This window comes from Pelecanus crispus, chromosome 14, assembly GCF_030463565.1.
Source record: "Pelecanus crispus isolate bPelCri1 chromosome 14, bPelCri1.pri, whole genome shotgun sequence".
NCBI classification, from domain to species: Eukaryota; Metazoa; Chordata; class Aves; order Pelecaniformes; family Pelecanidae; genus Pelecanus; species Pelecanus crispus.
Genome location: NC_134656.1, coordinates 15,475,281 through 15,497,927, shown reverse-complemented (window position 1 = coordinate 15,497,927; position 22,647 = coordinate 15,475,281). Strand labels below are relative to the sequence as shown.

The 22,647-nt window shown below is 56.7% G+C and overlaps 2 protein-coding genes across 3 annotated transcripts in view; one reads left to right on the top strand and one right to left on the bottom strand.

Moving 5' to 3' along the window:
* The first annotated feature begins 1,618 nt into the window (after positions 1-1,618).
* On the top strand, positions 1,619-11,555 carry GSS (glutathione synthetase). Its single transcript, XM_075721086.1, is given in 13 exon segments — positions 1,619-1,747; positions 3,051-3,196; positions 4,656-4,731; positions 5,281-5,420; positions 5,576-5,692; positions 5,919-5,999; positions 7,227-7,304; positions 8,649-8,715; positions 9,675-9,869; positions 10,065-10,146; positions 10,448-10,637; positions 11,389-11,464; positions 11,466-11,555. Coding segments are annotated over 13 exon segments (1,425 nt in total). The 3' UTR covers positions 11,514-11,555.
* A 3,596-nt stretch (positions 11,556-15,151) lies between these two features.
* The window catches only part of ACSS2 (acyl-CoA synthetase short chain family member 2), a 31,451-nt gene continuing 23,955 nt past the window's right edge, over positions 15,152-22,647 (bottom strand). For both annotated transcript variants that reach the window (XM_009490374.2, XM_009490375.2), the window contains 11 exons: positions 22,015-22,152; positions 21,608-21,778; positions 20,597-20,730; positions 19,905-20,037; positions 19,388-19,444; positions 19,005-19,085; positions 18,446-18,554; positions 18,234-18,302; positions 16,781-16,957; positions 15,712-15,786; positions 15,152-15,506 (listed from right to left, as the gene is read on the bottom strand). In XM_009490374.2, the coding sequence (XP_009488649.1) occupies positions 15,379-15,506; positions 15,712-15,786; positions 16,781-16,957; positions 18,234-18,302; positions 18,446-18,554; positions 19,005-19,085; positions 19,388-19,444; positions 19,905-20,037; positions 20,597-20,730; positions 21,608-21,778; positions 22,015-22,152 (1,272 nt within the window). In that variant the 3' untranslated portion in view covers positions 15,152-15,378. The remainder of the gene's footprint in view (positions 15,507-15,711; positions 15,787-16,780; positions 16,958-18,233; positions 18,303-18,445; positions 18,555-19,004; positions 19,086-19,387; positions 19,445-19,904; positions 20,038-20,596; positions 20,731-21,607; positions 21,779-22,014; positions 22,153-22,647) is intronic.

Sequence of the window (22,647 nt, the reverse complement as noted above, 5' to 3'; positions counted from 1 at the left end):
AAAAGTCTTCAGATGTTGGCTGAATCCTGGAGACACAACAGCTTTCGGAGACATCTCTTCTGGACACCGCCGGGTATTCTGTGATTGATTCATCAGCAGTGGGAGATGGTCGTCACCGCTTGTACCTTTCTCAGGCTGTTCCCGGAGAGCAGCAGCACACCAGTTGAGTCACTGGGTCCTGGGCCTTTCTCCCGCTGCCAGGATGCTGATCCTTGGGTGCACACCGGTGGGAAGACCACTGGCACCGCGGCCGGCTGGGAGCTGCGCCGGGAAACGTGTTCAGCATTTGCACTGAATTTGCACTGTATTTCTGTTCAGCACAACAAGATCTACTCCACTAAATTGATAAAATTACTGTCCCCTGATATTGACAGACACAACCTTGTCAAGCGTTGGCAACGGATCCATTCTGGAGAACGTCCCTCGCAAGCCCCTGCCTGTTCCTCAGGCCGCGGGCCCAGGCGCGGTTGAAGCCCGCTGCCCACCTCACCTTTGCGACCGCAGGGATGGCGCCGCGGCCCCTTTGCTTTCCAGCAGCGCCAAGCGAACCCCGCGCCGATTCCCGAGCCGCGCCGCACCGCGTCCCCGCCGGACGTGGCCTCTACAGCGCCAACCGGGGGGAAGCCCTGCTGCGCCCCGCAGGGGTGGCCCTTCCCCGGGGCCCCGCAGCCCCCCACGCAGCGGGGGCACCCTGGGCTCCCCCACCACTGTCCTGGAGCCTGCTCATGACGTCATTACGGCTGATAATGACTCGGAGGGGCTCTGAACTTTCCTCGCCGCAGGCGAGCGCCGCGCAGCGTCGCCCCGGAAGCGGAGGATGGCGGCCATTAGCTTGAGCCCCCCGCTGCGGGCGAGCACCCCCAGCGCCCACCTCCCCGAGCCCCACCGGACGCCCCAGCGTCGCTGCCGCCCGCCTGACATCACAGCATGACGTCACACCGCCCCGTGACGCAGCGCTCGCTCCTCCCTCAGCTCCTTCCCCCCGCCCCCGGGCAGCCGCATTGGCAGGCCGCCGCGCGGTCCTCCCGCGCTGATAGGTCGGCTGCGCCGCCAATCCGCGCCCGGGGCGGGGCGAGGGTGGGAGGCCTGTCCAATGGGGGTGGGGGGCGGGGCGCGGCGGGCTCGGCGGCCGGGAGCAGGTGGGGGCGGCGGGGCCGGGGCCGCGCTCCGCTCCCGGGGCCGGGGCCGGGGGCCGCCGCAGCTCCCCCGCGGGCGGGCCCGGTGCGGGGCCGGGCCCAGCTGCCCCAGGGCGGGCCGGGCCGGGCCGGGCCGGGCCGGGCGGCGCTGGCCAGGGGCTGTCGCGGCGCAGGCCCGCGCCCCACAGGGGTCCCGCGCCGGCCTTCCTGAGGCGAGCGGTGGGCTCGGGCTCCAGAGGCGGGGCAGGGCGCCGGCGCTCGGCGCTGCCCGGCCGGGCCGCGGGCTCGGCGGGGGGTGGAGGTGCCCGCAGCCGGTGCGGGGCCCCCGTGCAGCCGCCGGAGCCGGGCAGCGAGGGTGGTGCGGAGCCCCGGGCCGGCCGCCGGCGTCCCCAGGGAGGGGGCGAGGCCTGGGTGCCTGCTGGGGAAGGGGCGGCTCTGGGGGCCAGGTGGGCGACTTCTGCTCTGCCTTCTCAGCACTGGCCATGGCTGCGGCGTGGGACGACGTCCTGCGTGACGAGGCGGCCGTCCGGGAGGCAGCGGCGGTGGCCGTGGACGCGGCGCTCCTGGAAGGCGTCCTGATGCGGACCGAGAGGGAGCCCAACGCCTCGGATGTAAGTGCCAGAGCGGAGTCATGGGACCTGTTCCACCCTGGCCAGGGTGTGAGTCAGCAAGGCCCGAGGAGCGCGGGCAGGAGCCGGCGGCCATCCCTGGGTTCGCCGAGCCCTCGGCGACGTGCGTGGCTTTGCAGCGAGCACCTGGCTGCCTGGCTGAAGCACGACCGACCTGGGGGCTATAACTCGCCCCCCACCCTGCTGACGAGCGCATCTCCCTGCGATACAGTTCCCCTTTTCCAAGGAGACGGATAGGCCTGGAAAGGTTTGGGAAATTTGGGAGCCCTGCGTGTGTGTGGTGGGGGGAGTTCATCCCTCTCTGAGCCTCTCACCACCAGTATGACTCTCTGAACCAGGGGAGCGTCTCTTGGAGGGGCCTCTGGTTTTGGCATGCTCGCAGTTAAAAGTCAGCCTTCGCCCTGTACCTGGGACGAGGGGACAGGGGTGGCTGATGCCATCAGGATGGCTGATTACCCCTGGTCAACCTCTGGCAGCTGGCTGGGGCGGGAGCGCTGCTGGGGGGTTGCCCTGTTGGAGGGGGATGCCGTGAGGGGTCTCGGAGGAAGAAGTACCCCTGTGCAAGAGGGGTGGGACACCATCAGGGACGTGTCCCTGAGGAGCCGGGGGGCGAGCAGGCAGCTGTGCCCCGTGGGAGCTGGCAGAGGTACCAGGAGGGAGGTCTCCACCACGGGGGCTGCTCTTCGATGTGAGCCTCATGGTCAGGTCAGGGCCCTGAGGAACCTTGAAGGGTGAGAGGAAGAGGGAGCCTGGGAGGAGAGGCCAAACACACTGCCAGTGTCCCTTGTCTCATGTAAAAATGAAGGTGAATTGGGAACTTCTCTCTGGTGTAATATTTTGGCTTTGAGGGTGGCCCTGTGCCTGAGCTGTGGGGTGAGCCAGGGGTCTGGAGTCACCCCCGGGACTCAATGAGCAGGCATCAAAGGAAGCGACTCTGATGGCCAAAACCCAGGACTGGCAGATTCACCTTTTCTCTGAAACTGGGGTGTTTTGGAGACAGGGCTGTCCAGTTGAGGTGGAAACAGAGCATCTCTCAGAGGGAAGCACTCAGCCCAACCTGAGCTCAGGAGCCGCTGCTCCTGCCTCCGCAGCGCCCCGCGGACGGCTCCTAAAGCAAAGCCCTCAGAAGTCAGGGGTCAGCGGGGTTGAGGCCGTGTGTCTGTCCAGGGTGCACCAAGGAGGGCTGGGGGTGGCTTCAGCCCTCGGGTAAGCAGAGGAAGCTCCTCTTTGGCTCCACTTAAACTGCGTAGACCTGACTGCTCTGCTGCTGCGTCCTCGTTTGCAGGTGGTGAATTACGCTCCCTTCACGCTGCTCCCGTCTGCAGTACCAAGTGCCCTGTTTGAACAAGCGTATGCTGTTCAGCAAGATTTTAATCTGCTGGTGGATGCTATTAGTCAAAACAAAGAATTCCTAGAGCATACTCTGGCCAGGTAACTTTCTTGCACGCTGCATTTTAATGAAATATTTTAAATGCAAAGCATTTATCATCTTTCAGGCATGCCTACCTTCCATCTGTTCATGTCCTTCAAGCTGAGGCAGGCACTCCTGCCCTCTGCAGAAATTGTCTCCTTTGCTGCATTGTTTCTCCTAAGATTAGTTTCCATCAAGTCTCTGTTTTGAGGTCTCCTTGGGCCTCAGAAGATGGGACAGCAGTCCAAGAGTTGACTCCCTGCAATGATCTTCAATTTTGCCAGTGTCTCAAGCTCGTGAATGCTTACTTGTGAGCTTGTTGGCCCCTGGGCCTTAAATTCAAATTGCTGGGGTCTTCTTTGGGTCCTGGATTTAGTAGTCTCTTTTAGTCTCATTTTGCATCTGCCTGTGGCTGTGTGATAACCACCAGCTCTGCTGCCTGCCCACAGTTATGAAGAGAAGGTGTTTGTTCCTTCCCTCACAGCTACCCCTGATCAGTCACCCCCTGTCCCCTGCTTTCCCAGCCGTGCCGGGGAGGTGACCCACAAGCTCTGGGTGCTGGAGGACTGGTCAGCTCTGGCTCGCAAACTCTGCTGGATTTATCTGTGGCTGTTGCCCTGTGCTGGAGCGACCGTACCTGACTGTGACCCCCATAATCTGCAGGGCTGATGCTTCCACAAAACCCATTTCCCTTCCTGCTGCCTGTTCTGTGCTGCTGGCTCTTTGGCACCGGGACAGAGCAAAGGAGACTGTTTTCCAGCATCCTTCTTGTTTTGCTAAAGCCTGACCCCTCAGAGCTGTTTTAATGCTTGTGCCTGTTCCAGAGCTGGCTGCAACCAGAGCTTGTGGGGCATGTTTAGGCCTGTGGTTAAGGAATGCAGCGCCTGGGGCTTGTGTGCACTCAGGTGCCTGCCCTGTGCCGCCTCCTGCGCAGTCTCAGGGCGGCTCCTTGGAGGTGCCGCTCGCACTTGGCTCAGGGGTTTGGGACCCTGAAGAAAAGCCAGAGCTGCTCTAGCAGGGCCACTGAAGCACTTGGCCCCACAGTGTGCGGGATTTGGAGCCCAGCAGGACAGGGGGAATCTGAAGAAGCTCATCAAGCTGCTTCTATGAACTGTGTGTGCAGGCACAGAGAGACTTCAGATTTCTTTCCTGTATCTGCACAATTCTGCTGCGTTTCTTTGCTGTTGCTTGTCCCGTCTCTCCGCCCTGCAAATCATAGTCACGTCTGCACAGCGGTGCTTTTTGTAGAGTGGTTGTGCTGAGCAAACTGGATTTGCATTACGGTTGTGCCCTGTGGCCCTTGATGAAGAGTGCAGTCGTGGCGAGGTGCTTAACAGTGCCTGTAGGACTTGGTCTAGCCACAGCCCTATTTGTGCTGTTGAATGTCCCTGGTAAGGTTTTTTTTTCTGGAGAGAAATTAATTTTCTTGTTCTTCTGTGATAGTGTAAGGGCGCTGATCTGGTCTGTCTTTCCCTCTAGCACCATCAAGGTAGACGACTTCACAGCTCGACTCTTCAGAATCCACATGCAAGTTTTGGAGGAAGGCTTGGCTCAGGTACCTTGGCAGGAGACCCCAGGGGTCAGCAGCTGTGCCCCTTTGCATTGCGGGGGCATCGCCTGGTCTCCGTCTGCAAGCTTGCTGCTGCAGGCTTGGAACCGTCCCGTGGTCAGGGTGCTCGCTGCCTGCGCTGCCATGTCTCGGTTACAGCCTGGGAGCTCAGGACTTTACCCTGTTTGACAGTCATGGCCTTTGGTTAGTGCTGCTGGAAACAGGCCTTGACTGGGAGGATTTAATATGGTTTGTCTTTGTCCTCTGGGAGCCTTGGGAGAGTGCAAGGATGTGTGCCGTGCTGGGACCTGTGCCGGCCAGGCTGTCCCTGCAGAAGCTCCTTTACTCTCACGGGTGTTGTTAACTCCTCTGGAGTACTGAGGAGGGCTGTGGGCCCTGAGCAAGGGGCAAAGCACCCACGGGCACGTCTTGCAGAGGATTTTATCAAAATGAAGGTGACTGGGTCTGCCCCGGGAGGATTTTGAAGTGAGGTCATTGAAGGGATTTGCAGTTAAAGGCAACAGGAGAACCCACTTCACCTCCCCTCTGTTTCAGTCTGTGTTTTTAGGCATAAACCGCTCTGATTACATGTTTGACTGTGGGGTGGATGGGACACCGGCTCTGAAGCAGATAGAAATAAACACCATTGCTGCCAGCTTCGGAGGCCTCACCTCCCGCACTGTGGCAGTCCACGGGTAAGGGAGCATTTCTGGCCCGTGCCGCCAGGCACTGCAGCAGCTGTACCGTGTGGCCTGCTGCGCTCCGTGTCTTTGCGTCCTCTCCAGACTCCTGCTCCCTAGGTCTGGTTGGGAGCTGTCACGGCATTTACAGCTGTTTTTTTGTTCCACAGGTGGGTGTTGAAAGTGCTGGGAAAGTCTAAGGAGGCATCGCGCCTACTGCCCAATAACCCGTCGAAAGGGCTTGCCTTGGGTATCGCGAAAGCCTGGGAGCTCTACGGTTCTCAAAGGTAAGGAGAGAGGAGGTGTTGGAAGCTGGGTTATCTCCCGTGGGGATGCACGTGTTTGGTTTTGAAATGGCGCTTTCTGAAAGATGCCTGTTTGTTGGACAAGCTGCTGATACTTAGAAACACTGGAGAAAATGAGCAGGAGCAGTGCAGGAAGCCTGAATCAGAGAGATCCTGAGTGCACGTGGAGTGTTTCTGGGCTTAATGATGTCCTTGGTGTCTCTTCCAGTGCTGTGGTGATGTTTCTGGTGGAGGAAGTCCAGAGGAACATTTTTGATCAGCGATGTGTAGAAAATGAGCTTTGGAACAGGTAAAGGTTGAATTTTCCTGGCATGGGAAAGGAAGGAGATGGTACAGTTTGGGAGAAGGGAGGCGGAGCGAACTGCTGCCAGATCGTGGTGTTTCCCTCGAGACAGCTTGTGGGGTGTCTCCAGGCTCTCCAGCAGGCATGGTGTGGCGGCGGGAGCATAGGAGCAGACCAGGGAAAGATGGAGGTGTGCAGAATCTGTTTGCTTTTTACTTTGTCACCTACTCAAGGATAAAGTCAAAACACTTTATAGTTTCTGCGACTGTGAGAGGGCATGTCTTGGTATGTAACAGGGCAGCCTTTATCTTGGACTTACCTCTGTGGTCTGTTATGCAGCTCTCTTCAGCGTTCCTTTGGTGGCCTCCTGCCTAGCCTCACACCCACCTTCGTCTTCTCGCCAACCTCCCAAAGCCTCTCACCAGCTCTTTGCTGGAAATACCAGCAGCCATCAAAGCCTCTGGTCTCCAGGGCTGATTCTGTGCTGATTTTGTGCCTGTGTAGTCCTCGGAGCTGCACCAGCGGTAGCTTTGCTGTGGGCCAAGTCTCGTAGGCGAGACAATAAGGAGCCGAGCGGGGTTAATGAAGGTCCTGTTTGTGCTCTGACTTGGAACTGGGCACAGGGTATTTCATAAAAGTTTAATTAACGAAGCTTCAAACATGTTGTGAAAGATCTGGGCAAAGTAAGCAACGCGGCAGTGGGGTAAAGGACTCGGGAGAAGGCGGTGTTTTGCTAAGGTCTAGCCCTGAGCCTGCCCTGGAGCAGTGAGAGTCTCCGGATCAGCAAATCCACACTGCCGCTGTGTGGAGGAAAGACTGTAAAGCATGAAGGATAAAGCACGCAGAGGGTAAAACATGCAGGAGGTCACTCGTCTGTCTGCAGCTCTCGGCTTTGAAGCCAACAGTGAGTGAATCTGTTGTGTAGGGATAAAAAAAACCAAAATACTGACTTCTCTTAGAAACACTTTAGGAGGTGGAAGGCAAGTATGGAGAAATCCAGGGTGTTTAGGCACGTGTTCTGATTCCTACAGTATTTGGGCTGGAAACATAGGACAGGTGCTAAAAACAGGGACTGTTTTGGTGTGTAGGATTCCTCTGGCTCCGTAGTACAAAGCCTGAGGTTATTTGTGAAGGAGCATACAGATCCTCCTTGCTGGAGCCACTGGCTCCACCTAATTTCTAGCTCAAGTAACTGTGCCCAGCCTGGTGACTCTCCCACTCCTCTCTTAACAGGAATATTCGGGTCATCAGGAAGCAGTTCAGAGATGTGTTTGAAAAGGGGTCTCTGGATGATGCCAAGAGGCTGTATATGTGAGTATGAGCCAAGGTGCGCGTTCCTGGCTGTGTGTTGGACGCACAGGGCTGTAAATGGGAATTTTCAACCAAAGCTGGTGGTATGTTTTGAGTGTAAATAGTGACTTTCCAAGAAAGCAGTTCTCTTCCGGGCTCCAGGCTGCTGCTTCCACTTAGAGCTGAAATGATTTTGTTTCCACAGTGGTGAGATTTTTGCATACACGCATCAGTCCCTTTCAGCTGGAAACATAATTTCCCTCCTTCAAGCCGTAGCCTTCAGAGCTCTGCGGGATCTTTACTTCCTCCACGTACATCTGCTACGAAAAGCCCTGGCTATTTCAGAGGCTTCCACAAAGATGTTTCCTGTTTACTGTTCACGTGATGCCCTGCCAGTGAGAGTTGGGCTGGGTTGTTGGTGCTAGAGGAGGAAGCACTGCATGTCCTTATGGTATCTGTTGTTTCGAATGCACTCAGCATCTTGCCCGCTCCCCGTGGAGGCCAGGACGTGCGGGTCGCAGACTCCAAGTGCTGGCAGTTGGTCCCAAGTGTGACGTTTGTCCTATTTCCAGGGTAATGTGCTTGGAGCTGTACAAGCCTAAAGGAAGATCTGGTTTCATGCCAATGTTTTTTTCTGTAGTTAGGCTAATTTTTCCGTGGTTTGACCTTTGGTGCCTCTGCTGTGTTAAATTAACGAATACATTTGTCATCGCCAGACAGCTAAGGGGAAAGTGTATCCACTGTACTTTCTCCAGAGCATCCTCTCCTCTCACGGACAAATGCCTTTGCAATTACACTGCCTGGCTGCCAGCAGTTTCTGCGCTGCTTTCCCTGACCACATGCACGGTTTGTGTAGCCAAAGCTTGGGTGTGTAGTGCTACAGGTACACCCACAGCCCTGCCCTGGCAAGGTGGTTTTGGTGCCTCGGCAGGTTGTTGGGTTGATGTCCCGCCTTGAATTGTCACTGGAGAAGGACCCCGTTCCCTCCCAGCTTCAAGAATCTCCCAGGCCTGGCTCCTAGTGGCAAAAGCAATTAAAAAATTAGGTTCTTACCTCCCTGCTGGGCTGGGTGCCTGAATTACTGAGACTCTGGTTAGGGCAGAGGCCAGGTGTCAGCTCCCCGTGTCTCAGGACAGGGCAAGCCAGCTGGGGCTCAGTGGAGAGGAGCCAGGGCTTGCAGTCCTCTGGCAGAGGCAGCCAGGAGCAGAACAGCCCAGGAGGCCAAGGAGAAGGGGCAAATGCTGTAACGCGTTGCCTGCCTGACCCTGTTGCAGCCCCCTTAGCCCCCTTGGAGCTGGGGGGCTTCGGGCAGAGGTGCAGAGTCCCTTGGCCTGGTTCTGTGAACGCTTCTGGTTTCTGTTCCAGGGACGGCCAGGAGGTAGCAGTGGTGTACTACAGAGAGGGCTACATGCCAAAGAACTACAACCAGCAGGTCAGTACTGACGGCTCTGCTCCAAGAAGCTGCCCACGCTGTGGCCTTGCCCAGCGAGTTTGAAATGCCCTGTGATCCCAGGGGCATCTGTCCTGTCCTGGGGGTGGGTCAGTCCTGTCTGGCGTGGGTGATAGCATTGGGAAGCTGTGACTCCGCAGTGCATGTGGGTGTCCCTGGCACTCGCACAATAAGGAAAATGAGCGGGTTTCTTCTTGGCTTAGGCCAAGTGCCGGGTCCTGCACTTGGGTTACACCAACCCCATGCGACGCTCCAGGCTTGGGGAAGAGTGGCTGGAAAGCTGCCGAACAGAAAAGGACCTGGGGGTGCTGGTCGACAGCCACTGAATATGAGCCAGCAGTGTGCCCAGGTGACCAAGAAGGCCAACAGCATCCTGGCTTGTGTCAGGAATAGTGTGGCCAGCAGGAGCAGGGAGGTGATTGTTCCCCTGTACTCAGCACTGGTGAGGCCACACCTCAAATACTGTGTCCAGTTTTGGGCCCCTCAGTACAAGAAGGACATTGAGGTGCTGGAGCGTGTCCAGAGAAGGGTAGCGAAGCTGGTGAAGGGTCTGGAGCACAGGGCTGATGGGGAGGGGCTGAGGGAACTGTGGGTGTTCAGCCTGGAGAAGAGGAGGCTGAGGGGAGACCTGATCACTCTCTGCAGCTGCCTGACAGGAGGGGGCAGTGAGGGCGATCGGTCTCTTCTCCCAAGGAACAAGTGATAGGATGAGAGGAAATGGGCTCAAGCTGCATCAGGGGAGGTTTAGATTGGATATTAGGAAAATTTTCTTTACTGAAAGAGTGGTCGAGCATTGGAACAGGCTGCCCAGAGAGGTGGTGGAGTCCCCATCCCTGGAAGTGCTAAAAAAACAGGTAGACGTGGCACTGTGGGACACAGAAAAGAGTGGAGAAAACCTTTTGGTTTTTTCTGACGGGATGGTTGCTCTCTTTCTGTTTCAGAACTGGGAGGCACGGTTGCTGCTGGAGAGATCGAGGGCGGTGAAGTGCCCTGACGTTGCTACCCAGCTCGCAGGCACCAAGAAGGTCCAGCAGGAGCTGAGCCGGCCGGGGACGCTGGAGAGATTACTGCCCGGCCGTGCCGAGGCTGTTGCTCGAATAAGAGCAACATTTGCTGGGCTCTATTCCCTGGACATGGTGAGCGTGAGCGGGGCTGGAGCAGGAATGAACACGCAGATGTGTGCTTGGCCTGCGTGCTGTTTCTCTTTGGTTAAGAAGATGAAAGGGCTTTATTGTGGTCCCTGGGGGACCCTGTTGATCCTGCTTCGAGGGGTCTGTCGAGGAGCCCCTGCTCCTCCCTGATGCTTTGCTGTTGCCATCCTTTCCTGCCAGGACGAAGAAGGTGACAAGATAGCTGCTACAGCTATCGCCGACCCCGACCGGTTTGTGCTGAAGCCACAGCGAGAAGGTGGAGGTACGAGCTGGAGCAGATCCGTGTGGTTTGTGTTGTATCCAGGAGAGGCTTTAGCTCTGGGATGGCTCCTGGTGCTGTGCTGAGGGATAAAAGGTGGGGTGGGGTGGCTTGGAGCTTCTTGTAGCCATGGGGATGTCATGGCAGTGAGGTAGTGCTGCTCCTGGAGGAGCTCCCTAGGCCCTCGCATTGGCGTGTGGGGAGGCAAAGGCTGGGTCTGTTCGGGCTGCAGGCGCTGCGTAGCTGGGGGAAACGGCTTCTGCTGTTCTGGGAAGTGCTTGACTTTTACTGGTTTTGTTGTCAGGAAACAACCTCTATGGTGAAGAGCTCAGGCAGGTTCTGGAGAAGATCAGAGACAGCCCTGAGAGAACCTCCTACATCTTGATGGATAAGATCAAACCACAGCCAGCAATGAATTACTTGCTGAGGGCTCACAGTCCCCTACGAGTGTCCGAGTGCATCTCAGAGCTCGGTATTTTTGGCGTCTATGTCAGGTGAGAAATGTGCTTGCGTTACGGGGTGGTTACCTGCCCCAGCCGGCACTTGGGTTGGGAGCGTTTTCCCCCCTGCGCTGCCAGGGCAGGTGTCCCTGGGGAGGTGGGGGTACAGGGGACAGAGGTGACCGTTCAGCCTCTGCCTGTCAGCAGCTCTCTCGGCACCGTGTTCATGTGCTGAGCTGCTGCTCTCTACCTGCTGCCAAACGAGCTGTTGGGAAAAAAACCCAGAGCTGGTGGTTACTGGTGTAACAACCACGTGGAACTGGCGCGTCTCATCCCCGATTTCTGGGAGCACTTCTCGGGTTCTGGATGCAGCCACGTGCTTTTCTGAAGCCCTGGCAATCTCGGAAATATCTGAAGGCTTAATGCGGTCATGTTCAACCCTAAATAGCTGCTGCTTTTGTTTAAAACCCTCGTAGGCCCATAGAAATGTTTCCATAGCTTATAAATTAAAGTCCTTCTCGTACAATTTTAGAAACAAATGTACCCTGGCAGCGTTCGGAACCTGACACTGCCTGTGTGCAGAGCAATCCGACCAGAATGGCCCAGCTGAGAAAGGGCACTGTCGCTGGCAGGCACAAAACGGGCGCAGCTCTGTTGTCTGCGGAGACCTCGGCGTTAGCCCTGGGGCTTTTGTGTGCCCGTTACCTGCCCTGCGCTGTGGCAGGGAACGTGAATCAGGTTGTCCAAGGTGAAATGCCATAAAGCTTCCTGCTCTGCAGGTGCTCAGTTGCCCTTTTCTTTGCAGACAGGGCACGGAGATGGTGATGAACACGGCTGCCGGCCACCTCCTGCGGACGAAGGCGATCGAGCACGCCGACGGCGGGGGTAGCGGCCGGGGTGGCAGTGCTGGACACTCCTTACTTGGTGTGAGAAGGCGATGCCCCATCCCGCCCACCTCACTCTGCTGCCCGAAGAGCTGAGCTGCCACAGCCACGTTCGCCTTAGGGTGTGCTTACCGAGGTCTGATGCGTTGGGGACGGTGCGGAGGGACACAGCTGCTCCGACGGCCGGCGTGCCAGCCCCAGCCTCTCCTCTGCAATTCCTCCTGCAGGACGAAGGGCTGCCCTTGCTCTGCCTGCTCAGGCGGCCCTGCCCCACGCGCATCCCAGCTGCCACCTCCCAGGCCAGCGTTGCTCTGCGTGTCCCTGCGGGGCCAAGCCTGCAAGCAGGGGCACGCACAGCAAAGCTGAAGGGTGAATGTGCCGCAACAGGCACCGATGCTGTCCACAGTTTTGTGCTCCTTGATGCTGCATTATTTCTGGAGACATTTAACCCAAAGCCCAGGAAAGTGGGAGGAGAAAGGTGGATGTGCAAGTAACAGCCTTCAGCTGTGGGAGTTATGGCCCAGTGCCTCAGTCCTTTCCAGGTTAAAGAGGGGAGTGCAGCTCCATGTGCCGATGGCCCCCTCCTGCAGGTGCTGCTGCTGCCCTCATTTCTACTTTTCCCTGTGCCTGAGGATCCTCAGGGTTGCTGCACAAGCAACAGCTGCCCTGGCCCAACTCCTGCTTTGTTGGATGGGCCCTCATCCCAAAGAGCCCTGGCCCACAGCTCCCCACACGCAAGAACCCCCAATGATGGTGGCAGAGCCCAGCGCGGTGCTCAGTTGGAGCCTCGTGCCACAGGCAGCGTGCTGATGAACCCTGCGGCCCCAAGGGCTTGTGCCACTGCATCTCCCGCTGCGTGTGCAGCCCAAGAGCCCCGACCTCGGGTACGGTCCTGCTGGGATGTGGCGCGGGCCAAGACTGGGATGGAATTGCAGGAGAGGCTGAGCGAGTGCAGCCCCAGCTGCTGCTTCACCCTGGGACCAGCACCAGCGGATGATGAGCCATGTCTTCCTTCAGGAATCAGTGGGAACCAGCGCAGCAGTGGAGGGACGTAGCGGCTCACCATTCCATGGACTTCTGCCTCTTCCTCCAGCCCCTCTTCCTCCTCAGCTGAGCAGTTCAAGGGGAACGACAAAAGCTGCACCTTTCTGGCAGTGCCCTGCTAAAACTCCCAGGCAGCCTCAGCTCTACCCTTGGTGACACCAGCAAGAGGCAGCGCCAAGCCAGCATTTCTGGACAATGACCGTGCGCATTGACAGCCCTGCACCCGGCCGGCCGCTGTGTGCGTCAATCATCAAATCTTTCAGTTTGGAAAGAGTCTGGTTCTGTAAGCGTGCCCCATTCTGTGATTCCTGGGTGGTTTATTTGGCAGGGAGGGGAGCACCCTCAGCCAGAGATTAAAACGTGTGCAATCTGAACACCGATCTTGTGCCAATTTTTTGTCTGAGATTAGTGAAGGGGAGGCATTTGCCTCCTCCCTGGCCAGGCACGGCTTCTGCGCAGCGTACACCTGCGCATGGCCCTGTCATGAACCTTCAGACCAGGGACAGCTAACACCAACCCCGCCCTGTTTCTGCTCTGTTGCTGTAAGGCTGCACAGCACCGCGCTGGAGCTGCGTCCTGGCACTGGGCTCTGCAGCGCTGGCACAGCAGCTGGAGAGCTGCTGGTGCGAGCAGTGCCAGGCAAGACAGGCTCCAGGAGAAAATGCGACCGCAGCGTGCTGGAGCAGCAAGGGCCCGAGGTTAGATGCAGCTGTGAGGAGCAGAGCCTGGCCGCAGGGCCCCTGAGCTGCTGGAGGCAGCTGCTGGCGAGGCCTGAGCCGTAGGTGACGCTGGGGACCGCGGTGTGGAGGCAGAGGCTGGCATCTGTTGCCATGCCTGGGCGAGGCAGCTGCCACCAGCCCCGAGCTTCCTTGGCTGCTCGCAGGCGGTGCTGGGCTGTCCCCAGGCGCTGAGGACAGATGGGTGTCGCACTGGCTTGTGCCTTCCGTGAGCCTCAGTGGAACAACGTTGGCTGGAGACCAGGAGAAACTGAGGCACAGGCTCTTGCCCCAGTGCAGAGCGGCAGCAGAGCCTGTAAATCCCAGTCCATGAAAAAGCAGCATGCTGGCAGTAACCTTCCCCTCCCCGTCCCCCAAAGCCTACCCTGGTCCAAGAGCAATGTCTGAGGACCCCCACCTCCCCCAGACTCACCAGCAGACAACCCATGCACATGCTCTCAGCCTCTTTCCATTTTATTTTCTTGAATTTTATTCCATTTTGCATAAAGTTCTAGCTGTTTCCAGCCAACATTACATAGCAGACAAAGAGTAACACAGGAGAGATGATGCAGGAATCCTTGTCAAGGAGGGGGCACGATGTGGCGGTACAGAGCTGTGGGGAGCACGTGGGACGCTGGCACATGCTGAGGTTGTAGATCACAGACAAGTGCAGTGCCAGTGAGAGCAGCAGGTAAGAAGTGAGACTTGGGCCTTGGACAACAGCCCACTGGAGCACCCGCAGCGCTGCCCAAGCGCCCAGCCACAGAGGCAGTTGCCTCCTCCTTTCCAGCCCAGCCAAAGGTCAGCTCAGTTTGTAGGTAAAGCCTGTACGTCAGCACTTGCCAAAACAGCTGTTGCAGCAAGTTTTAAAGCCCATTTCTCCTTTGGTTTAAGTGAAAAGGGAAAGAAAAAAAAAATATATCAAACAGTTCACATGCAATTTTCCTACAGACAAAGGAGGTATCTCTCCCAGTTCAACAACCCAGGCTGGAGTTAAACACAATTCTTTTAAAGAATGGTTTTGGCAGTTCCCTTGTGACATTCAGGCTCTTGGGCTAGAGGTTTGGCATTTTGTTTTTTTCCCCCCTCTCATCATCATAAAGCCATGTCAGATTTAAGCAAAAGCTAACTTTAAACATCTTCTACCATTTTTTTCCTGAGGAGAAGACACCATCTAGGACTAACGCAGCCCTGCCTGCCTTGGCCTCTGCTGTAGCCGTGGTGCGCAATAACCCGGCACCTGGTTTGCCAGCAACAGGAAAGGTGCCTCCGCATGGCTCTGCTTTCCCCTCCATCCTTTGGTATCAACAGCACCCGCTCGACCCCAGGGTGCAGAAGGAGCACCCAGCTGCGCAGCCTGTGAGTTCGCCTGCGAGCTGGTGGCAGCAGTGCTCTGCGGAGCATGGCAGGGCAAGACTCTTCCTCCTAGAGCACACATGGCTTCCTATCATATCCATGGCCAGTGAAGGACCCCAGATTGGGAAAAACGCACCAGCTGGCAGCACACAGTGAGGAAGTGGCAGATCTTGGTACCAAACCGCTCTAAAAAAGCTGATTAAAGCACAGAGCTCCCCTGAGCCTTGCCCCACTCGCTTTCAGGCTAGGGGACCTCTGCTAGCAACAGGCTTGGACAGCAGATGCAAAACTAAAACTCAGCCATACAGCTGTGATGTGGGCGTGGTTTTAAGTTCTGCACAGCTTGCAGCACTCCAAGTAGAAAAGGAAGCTCAGCTGGCACGTGGGCAGTGGCAGATGCACCTCCCTTGCCTGCCTGCATTGAGTAACTCCAGCACCACTTCCCTTCCAAGGCCCAAAGTTCCGTCCCACTGTGCGCAAGGTGGCAGGGCCCCCTCAATTACATGAAGTTAATTAACACCCCCCCCCAAAAAAATAAAAATAAAAATCAAAAACAAGGTGCCGGAAAGGGAGAAAGACAAGTCTCTCTGTGCACGAGGCTGAACCTCAGAAGTTCGATACCCATCCAGAACAACGCACGCACTCCACGGCATGGACACGCTGGTGAGACGCGGCCTCTCCAGAGCCAGCCTTTCCCTTATCCGTAACTTTTGTACATTCAACAGGTGAAGGTTTCCTTCCCAGTGCAGGCAGTGGTTATTCAAGGGACCTGCTCAGCAGGGACAGTTCATGCTGCTACTGTTTAGTGTCACATCTGCTGTTGAAAAGATGTTTTATGACGCCTGGGTTTGCCAAGGTGGAGATGTCACCCAGATCTTGGTCATTTTGGGCAATCTTCCTTAATATCCGTCTAGTAATCTTTCCTGTAATGACAGCCATGAAAGGAAAGCAGAAGTCAGGATCTCTTTGGCATCCTTAGCAGAAGCAGGGAGTGTCCAGACCTGCATCACCCTGCTTGCCCTGAGGTTGCTCCCCCCCGAATTTGAGCGGCCCCAGACAAGCAATTTAGGGCTGATTTCCTTCCACGGACTACTCGGCCCTCCCCAGCACTGTCACTGGGCCCCTTACCTGAGCGGGTTTTGGGCAGGCTAGGGGCATACTGGATGTAATCAGGCGTTGCTATCGGTCCGATTTTCTGTCTGACTGGAAAACAAAAAACCAAAGCACACAACACATTTCCATTGTAGGCACTAGGAGACACCACAGCCACCCTTTTCAGGCAGGATGACGGAGTTAAGACATGCGGAGCCCAGCTCCTAGGGAACCCAGCAGGGCAGCGCTCAGGGCTGCACACCCGAGCCTCTGGGCTCCAGGAGGAGGCAGCAAGACCTGCAACGCCAATGGGGCTACAAGCACGTCTTCCCGAAGGCAAGAGCACTCATTCCTTCATTCCCTCCATCTTCAAGAGACCTCTGTAATGGCTACACCAGTCACTATTATCATTTTGATAGAGTAAGGACTGATTTGCTGTTGGGTCTGGAACAGGTTGCTCAGAGAGGCAGTGGAGGCCCCATCCCCAGAACCATCCCAGGCCAGGTTGGACGGGGCTCTGAGCACCCTGCTCTGGTTAAAGCTGTCCCTGCTCGCTGCAGGGGTTGGGCTGGATGAGCTCTAAAGGTCCCTTCCAACCCAAAGCATTCTAGGATTCTACGATTCCTACAGAGAAGAAACTGCCATGAGTCCATTTCATGTATTAAATGCTGCAGTCTGTTGCGGCAATGGAAGAGGTCCCTTGAGACCAGAGCACAAACACCCAGAGCACTACCCCAAAGCAACCAAACAATCCTCACAGCAAGTCAAGATCTGCCAGGGAGAGCCACGGGAGTCGCACCCACGCAGGAGAGCACCGCTGCGAACCAAAGCCTGCCGGGTACCCCAGTCCTTCACGCAGCTGCCAGCTCCCAAGAGGTAGAGGTGGCATCACATGAACAGCCAAAGGCCGGGAGAACTAATTTTAGTCTTCACCAGCGTGCTCTCTAATCAGAGGGGGCACCTTGTCGCAGTTGTCCACACTGCATTCCCCAGACTACAACGCACCCTCGTTCAAGCACCCAAGCCTTTAACCCCTCCATCACCTGCCCAGCACTGTCCCCCCTCTCCCTGCTACGTAACCTCCCAAATATTTGGCTGTTCCTACCTTGTTTTTTCAGCTCATCCGTCAGGTTCTTGGTGAACTCGTGGCCATCTCTCAGGGTCACGAAGCAGTAGAGGCACTCGCCTTTCAGGGGGTGTGGGTGGCTGACCACCGCGGCCTCCGAGATGGCAGCATGCTGGAGCAAGGCTGACTCCACCTCTGCGGTGCTCAGCAAGTGGCCTGGAAGCGAGCAGAGGCGGTGCTTTACAGACCCGCACGGGGCTGGCATCCTGCAGCCTCCCAGCAGCTGGGAGGAAGAGGTCTGCAGGTGTAAAAGGCCCTGAACTATAGGTCTGAGAGCATCGATTTGTTTGCTTGAGAAAAGACAACAGCTGGAGAGAGAAACTCGGGGTTTCAGCAGTGCAAGGGTTGGGCTGCCCCAAAGGCTGCCAGGTATCACTCACCTGCAGAGCGAGGCCACCTCCCTTGGCTCTTCTCCCTCCCTCCTTTCCTCCCACTTCTTTCTTTAACAGATCATGAACTGTTCACAGCCATGGGATTAAACAAAGCACAGGCTGAGGACGAGCTGGATTTGGTAAGAGGAGACCTGCCCACACAGTGAGCTGGGAGGTGCAGAGGAGGAAAAGGCTGGATTTGCAGAGCCCAGGAACCGGCCCTGCCATGCACTGCTCCAGCTCATCGCCATGGGGAGATGAAACGACGCTCCACATCTCGGGGCAGGGGCACAACCCGCTCCTGTACCCGCAACTCTGGCATTCCAACCCTGGGACTGCTGTCACAGAAAGCCCCAGGAAGGTGGTCAACTCCCAGAATGATCGGCTGGTGGAGGATCAAGCACTGCTGGTGAGGTGAACAGATCTAGTTTGATCCAGGGACAAGTACAGCAGCATCTCACAGCCAGCAGTAAGTACCTGTAGGCTACAGCCTCCAGGAAAGGAGGGGGGGAGCTATTAAATGCAGTATAAGGAAAACGATGGCCTGAGAAGCAGCTGAATCTCAAAGACTCAGTCAAGAGAGGTGGGAGAATCTCCACCTCGGTAGACACAGCTCCAAGCAGCCTGATCCAGCTTCGAGGTTAGCCCTACATGGAGCAGCAGGTTGGATTAGGGACCACATGGTCCTGCCCAACCTCTGCGATCCCCTGTGGCCCTAAATCCTTCAGCACAGAGGCACCTTGGCTGGTTAAGGACCTCCTCTAATAGGTTACAGAAGGTTCCTTCCCTCCAGTGCATTGTCTCCAGGGGAAATGATGCAGAAAATCACCACGTCACAGACTCGTCTGTCTCAGAAATAACCCTGACCCAGCAACTGGATCCCACTTTGAGGAGAGGTTGCTGGGCAGAGTCACGGATGCAGAACCATCCCCAATAAAGCAAGGTGCCTTTTTTAACTAGTGTCAGAAACAGATGCAGAAGCGTCCCCCATAAAGCAAGGTGTCTCTCAACTAGTGTCAGAAAGCACATTGGTCCCCACTGAAGACAAAACTTGTTCTTACCAGAAACATTCAACATGTCATCCATTCGCCCTGTGATCCAGTAATAACCATCTTTATCTCTCCTGCAACCTAAAAATAGCCAGAAATGACAGCATGAGGAAGCAGCGCCAGCCCTTGGAGCAACCGATAAGGGATTCCAAGGCCAGGACACGGCAAGATTTAAATTGCTGTCCCCAGGCCTCTGCAGCCACGCACTCCCCAGACAACCTTACCGTCACCTGTCACATAGTACCCAGGGAACTTCTTGAAGTACGTGGTTTCAAATTGCTCGTGGTTTCCATACACTGTGCGCATTATTCCTGGCCAGGGCTGCTTAAATACCTGACGGTGAAAAATGCAGACTTGAGTCAGTGGGAGCAAACCCAATAACCCAGGCTTTGCACCACGGCGACAGAGATGCACGCAGTCTTTGCACGCGGTGATAGAAATGCTAGAGACACAGCCGTGAGCGACGACATGCAGACACTTGCTGCCCAGTGCTGATCTACTGGGAAAGTCTCGCCAGGCTTCGCATGGGGGAAGGAGCTTGGCTGAAGGGTTGTTCCCATCCTCCTTCCTTGTCCATGCGTGCAAGTGCCTTTAATGATCAGCTGGACAGTTTGTTTATAGCAAAAAGATCCCAGCGAGGTATGGCAGTGGAGTTCCTGCCACCCAAAGGGGTCCCTCGTGTGGGCCCAGAGTAAGCAGACAAGTGTGTACGCTACCAGAAAGGTCCCAGAGCTCACAGGGAACAGACAAGGGGAAGGTGGAGGAAGATCAGCCCTTCTTTACCAGGTAGCCTTCTGCTTCCCCTTCCAGCTCTTCTCCCGATTCGTTCAAGATGGCAGGGACCACACCGAAGAAGGGGAACGTCTGCCATGGGGACCAGAGAGCAAGGAGACACGGAGGTGAGCCCACACATGAAAACCCCGTGAACCAGAGGGAGTGGGAGGCACAGCAAGGGCAGCTTTGGAGAGGCTGGGGCACACAGGGCCTGTGACCACAGCTGCACAGGGCCAGGTCTGGGATTCTGGGTGGTGGCCACCTCCCCACATGCACCACCGTCCCACGACCACCCTGGCACGCTGGTAGCCACCAGGCCATGGTACAGGCAGTGCCAGCTGCTGCTGCAGTGCCTTGCCGCAGCTCCCGGGGAGGAGAACAGAAGTACTCACGGCAGAGCCTGGCTTCATGGGGGTGGCGGCAGGGAGGGGTGTCAGCATGTGGCCACCCTGCAAAGAGAGACAAAACCAAGTCAGTTTGGGCCACGCCAGCCTGTCCCACAGCTGTTTGCATCAGCTCTGGTCACACCACATCCCAGTCAGACACAGGCTGCTTGGGGCAGTTGTGGAGACAGCACCTTGGGAAGGATATGGCAGGGGACAGGGAGCCTGTTTGGGCACGAAGCTTTGGAGCTGCTTGGGGAGAGAAAGACGGGGAGGAGAGCAGGGTCCAGAGCAGACCTTGGCAGGGCCCCTTTGGAGAGGAAGATCTCCCCTTGGAGCCTGTTTGAGGTCCAGGAAAGAAAGAATGAAGGGGAACCAACACTTGCAGGCCATACTGGAGTCTCTTGGGCAAGCAAAACAACTAGCCCACAGAGCACCAAAGAAACACTATGGCAAACCTGCAAAGCCACCCTGCGGGGAGCACAAGGGAAAGAGAGGTCCCAGGGACACCCAGGCGAGGACTCACTGTCTCTGTCTGCCAGAACGTGTCCACAATGGGACACCTCTCCTCTCCCACCACGCGGTAGTACCACAGCCAGGCTTCAGGGTTGATGGGCTCGCCGACACTCCCCAGCACCTTCAGAGACTTCCTGCTGTACCTGCAGAGAGGAGGGGGCTGGCAGGGGCTCAGCAGGCCATGGAGAGCAGCAGCCATGAGCCTGCTGCACAGCAGAGCCTGCAGGAACCCCTGGGCTACTCAAAGTGTACTTGGGGCTTCAAGGCATGGTTCAGACCCTTCTCAGCCCTCTTCCATGGGGGAAGAAAGGAGAACTTCTGTGATTTTGGTGTCTCCCACTCCAAGTTCCCACTTGGCTCTGCTCCTTCCCTTCCTTGCGCCAAGGAGCAGCACGCGGAGGGGCTCTCTGCCCAGCACACCTCTGTGAGCTTTGGGTCAGGAGCAGGGGGAACCTGCAATCTCTGAGCTTTGCTGCAGCTTATGATGAAAGAGAAGGACCTGCTCAGAAGGGCCATAACGAAGTTAGTGCTGGGAGTGCAGAAACATGGCCTGCATGTTGCTGTGTAGAAGGCAGAAGACCCTGGTCTGTTCAGAAAATACACTGGGGAAGCTGCTGCTCAGCGAGGAAGCTGGGGCCGCCAGTCCCCCACCAGGCTGTGCCAGAGCCAGGGATCCCCATGCCACTGGGGACTGGCACTCACTTTTTGACGGGCTCCTCTCCATGCTTCATCAGCAGCCGGATGGCTGTGGGTGCTGTGTAGAACTTGGTCACCTTGTACTTGTCAATGATGCTCCACATTCGCCCGACATCTGGGTAGGTGGGGACACCTTCAAACTGAGCAGGAGACAGGGCAGTGACACAGCCATTCCTTACTGCTACCGGCCTGCAGCACTTTCCCAAGCAGGAGGACCCGACAGCAACAGGGAACAGCATTTGGAACTTGGCATGTCCTTATAGGAATGCCAGGGGCACCATGCAGTGAAACCAGCCCAGTCCAGGGACCTCTTTTACTGCTTCCTTGGGATGGATTTGGCATCACCCCGCCCCAGGTGTCCTAGCACATGTCCCCCAAAACACCCTAGCAGCACGGGCACTTGGGCACCTACCACACTGACACAGTCCCACCAACCCAAATGACCCTGCCCACACGGTAAAGGGCAAGAGGTCCAAACACAGTGACAGAACTGCAACCAAAAGTACCAAGAACCCCAGAAAGGACTCCCCCAGTGGGACAGTGATTTTCCTGCTTGCATTTCCCCAGGGAATCTTGGGTACAGGCCTCTGGGCTCCCCGATCTGTGTACAAGTTACAGCTGTACACTGCCACAGGAGATATAGGCACAGGAGTTAATGCAAGTTGTCAAATCCACATCAGCAGTGAAAACATCACTCCCTGCTCCTGATACAGCTTTTGCATTACGCTGCAGCAGCCCTGGCTCCCCTGGTACACAAGGCTTGTACTTCTAAGGGAAAGAAACAGGGGAGCATTTGACAAATTAACCACCCAAAAGCCACACAGAAACTAGCCCCCCCAACTGCCACCAAGCAGTCACCCATGCCCTCCTTGGGGACCACCACCCTTCCTTGCAGAGCCCAGGGCACGGCACGCAAGTGAGAAGTACGTTCATCACAGAGCGACACAGGGATGCAGCTCAGCAACACGATCTCCACTTTCTTGGAGCAAAAGCACCCAGCTGCCATCCAGCACTTACTAACACACTAGTTGCCCCGTTTGCCAAGGGTCCGTAAGTGAGGTAGGAATGGCCCGTTATCCATCCAATGTCAGCTGTGCACCAGTAGACATCCTCAGGTTGGTAATCAAACACGTATTTAAATGAGGTGGCAGCAAAAAGCATGTATCCACCCACCGTATGCAGCACACCCTACGAGGAGAAAGCACACAAGTGTCAGGGCAAGCTCCCACCAGGGCCCTCACCCTCCCAGGCCAAGCTGAGCTCAAAGAGCAGCTGAGCAGGAGTGACCAGCACAGCCCCTTTCCCAAGACCTCTGTGGCTCCTCTTCTTACTGGAGCCTCCCAACGTGGCCCTCACCAGTTCCCACAGCTGAGGTGTTACTGCAGTTCAGCCCGGCCCCATGGGTGCTGAGCTGGGAAGCATACCTTAGGTTTCCCAGTTGAGCCGCTTGTGTAGAGGATGAAGAGTTCATCCTCCGAGTCACACCACTCGGGCTCGCACTCCGTGCTGGCACCGCTTATCAGCTCGTGCCACCACATGTCTGTGGCCGGGTTCCAGGGGGTCTGAGAAAAGCAGAAGATTAGAAACAGGCCCACGCAAAAGCAAGAGGGGCGGAGACGAGGGGTGCAGCCCCAACATGGACCATGGAGGCAGATGTTCAGAGCACAGCTTCTGCCCCAGAGCTGGTTTTGTTGCAAATCATGCACCAGAGCTGCAGCTCCCACTCCAGAAGCTCCTCTTCTCAGCCCACAGCCACAAGGAAAACCTTTAAAGGCAATCTGGCTGCAAGACCTGAAGCAGATTGTCCAAACCACTGGTAACACCGACAAATCCCTCTCAGCAGCAGCAGCCAGGAGAGGGCCTGTAGCAGCAGCTGTTCTGCGCTCTCACAGCAAACAGGCTCCTCCTGCCCTCCTGGGCTGCCCTGAGTCGCAGTCGAACAGCAAAGCAGCAAGCCTCGCTTCGCACAGCCACGCACCCACCGGTCCCGCACACCTCGCGGGCACCCCTACGGCAGCATGGCCCGAGACAAACAGGAACACGTTGGGCTCAGGCTG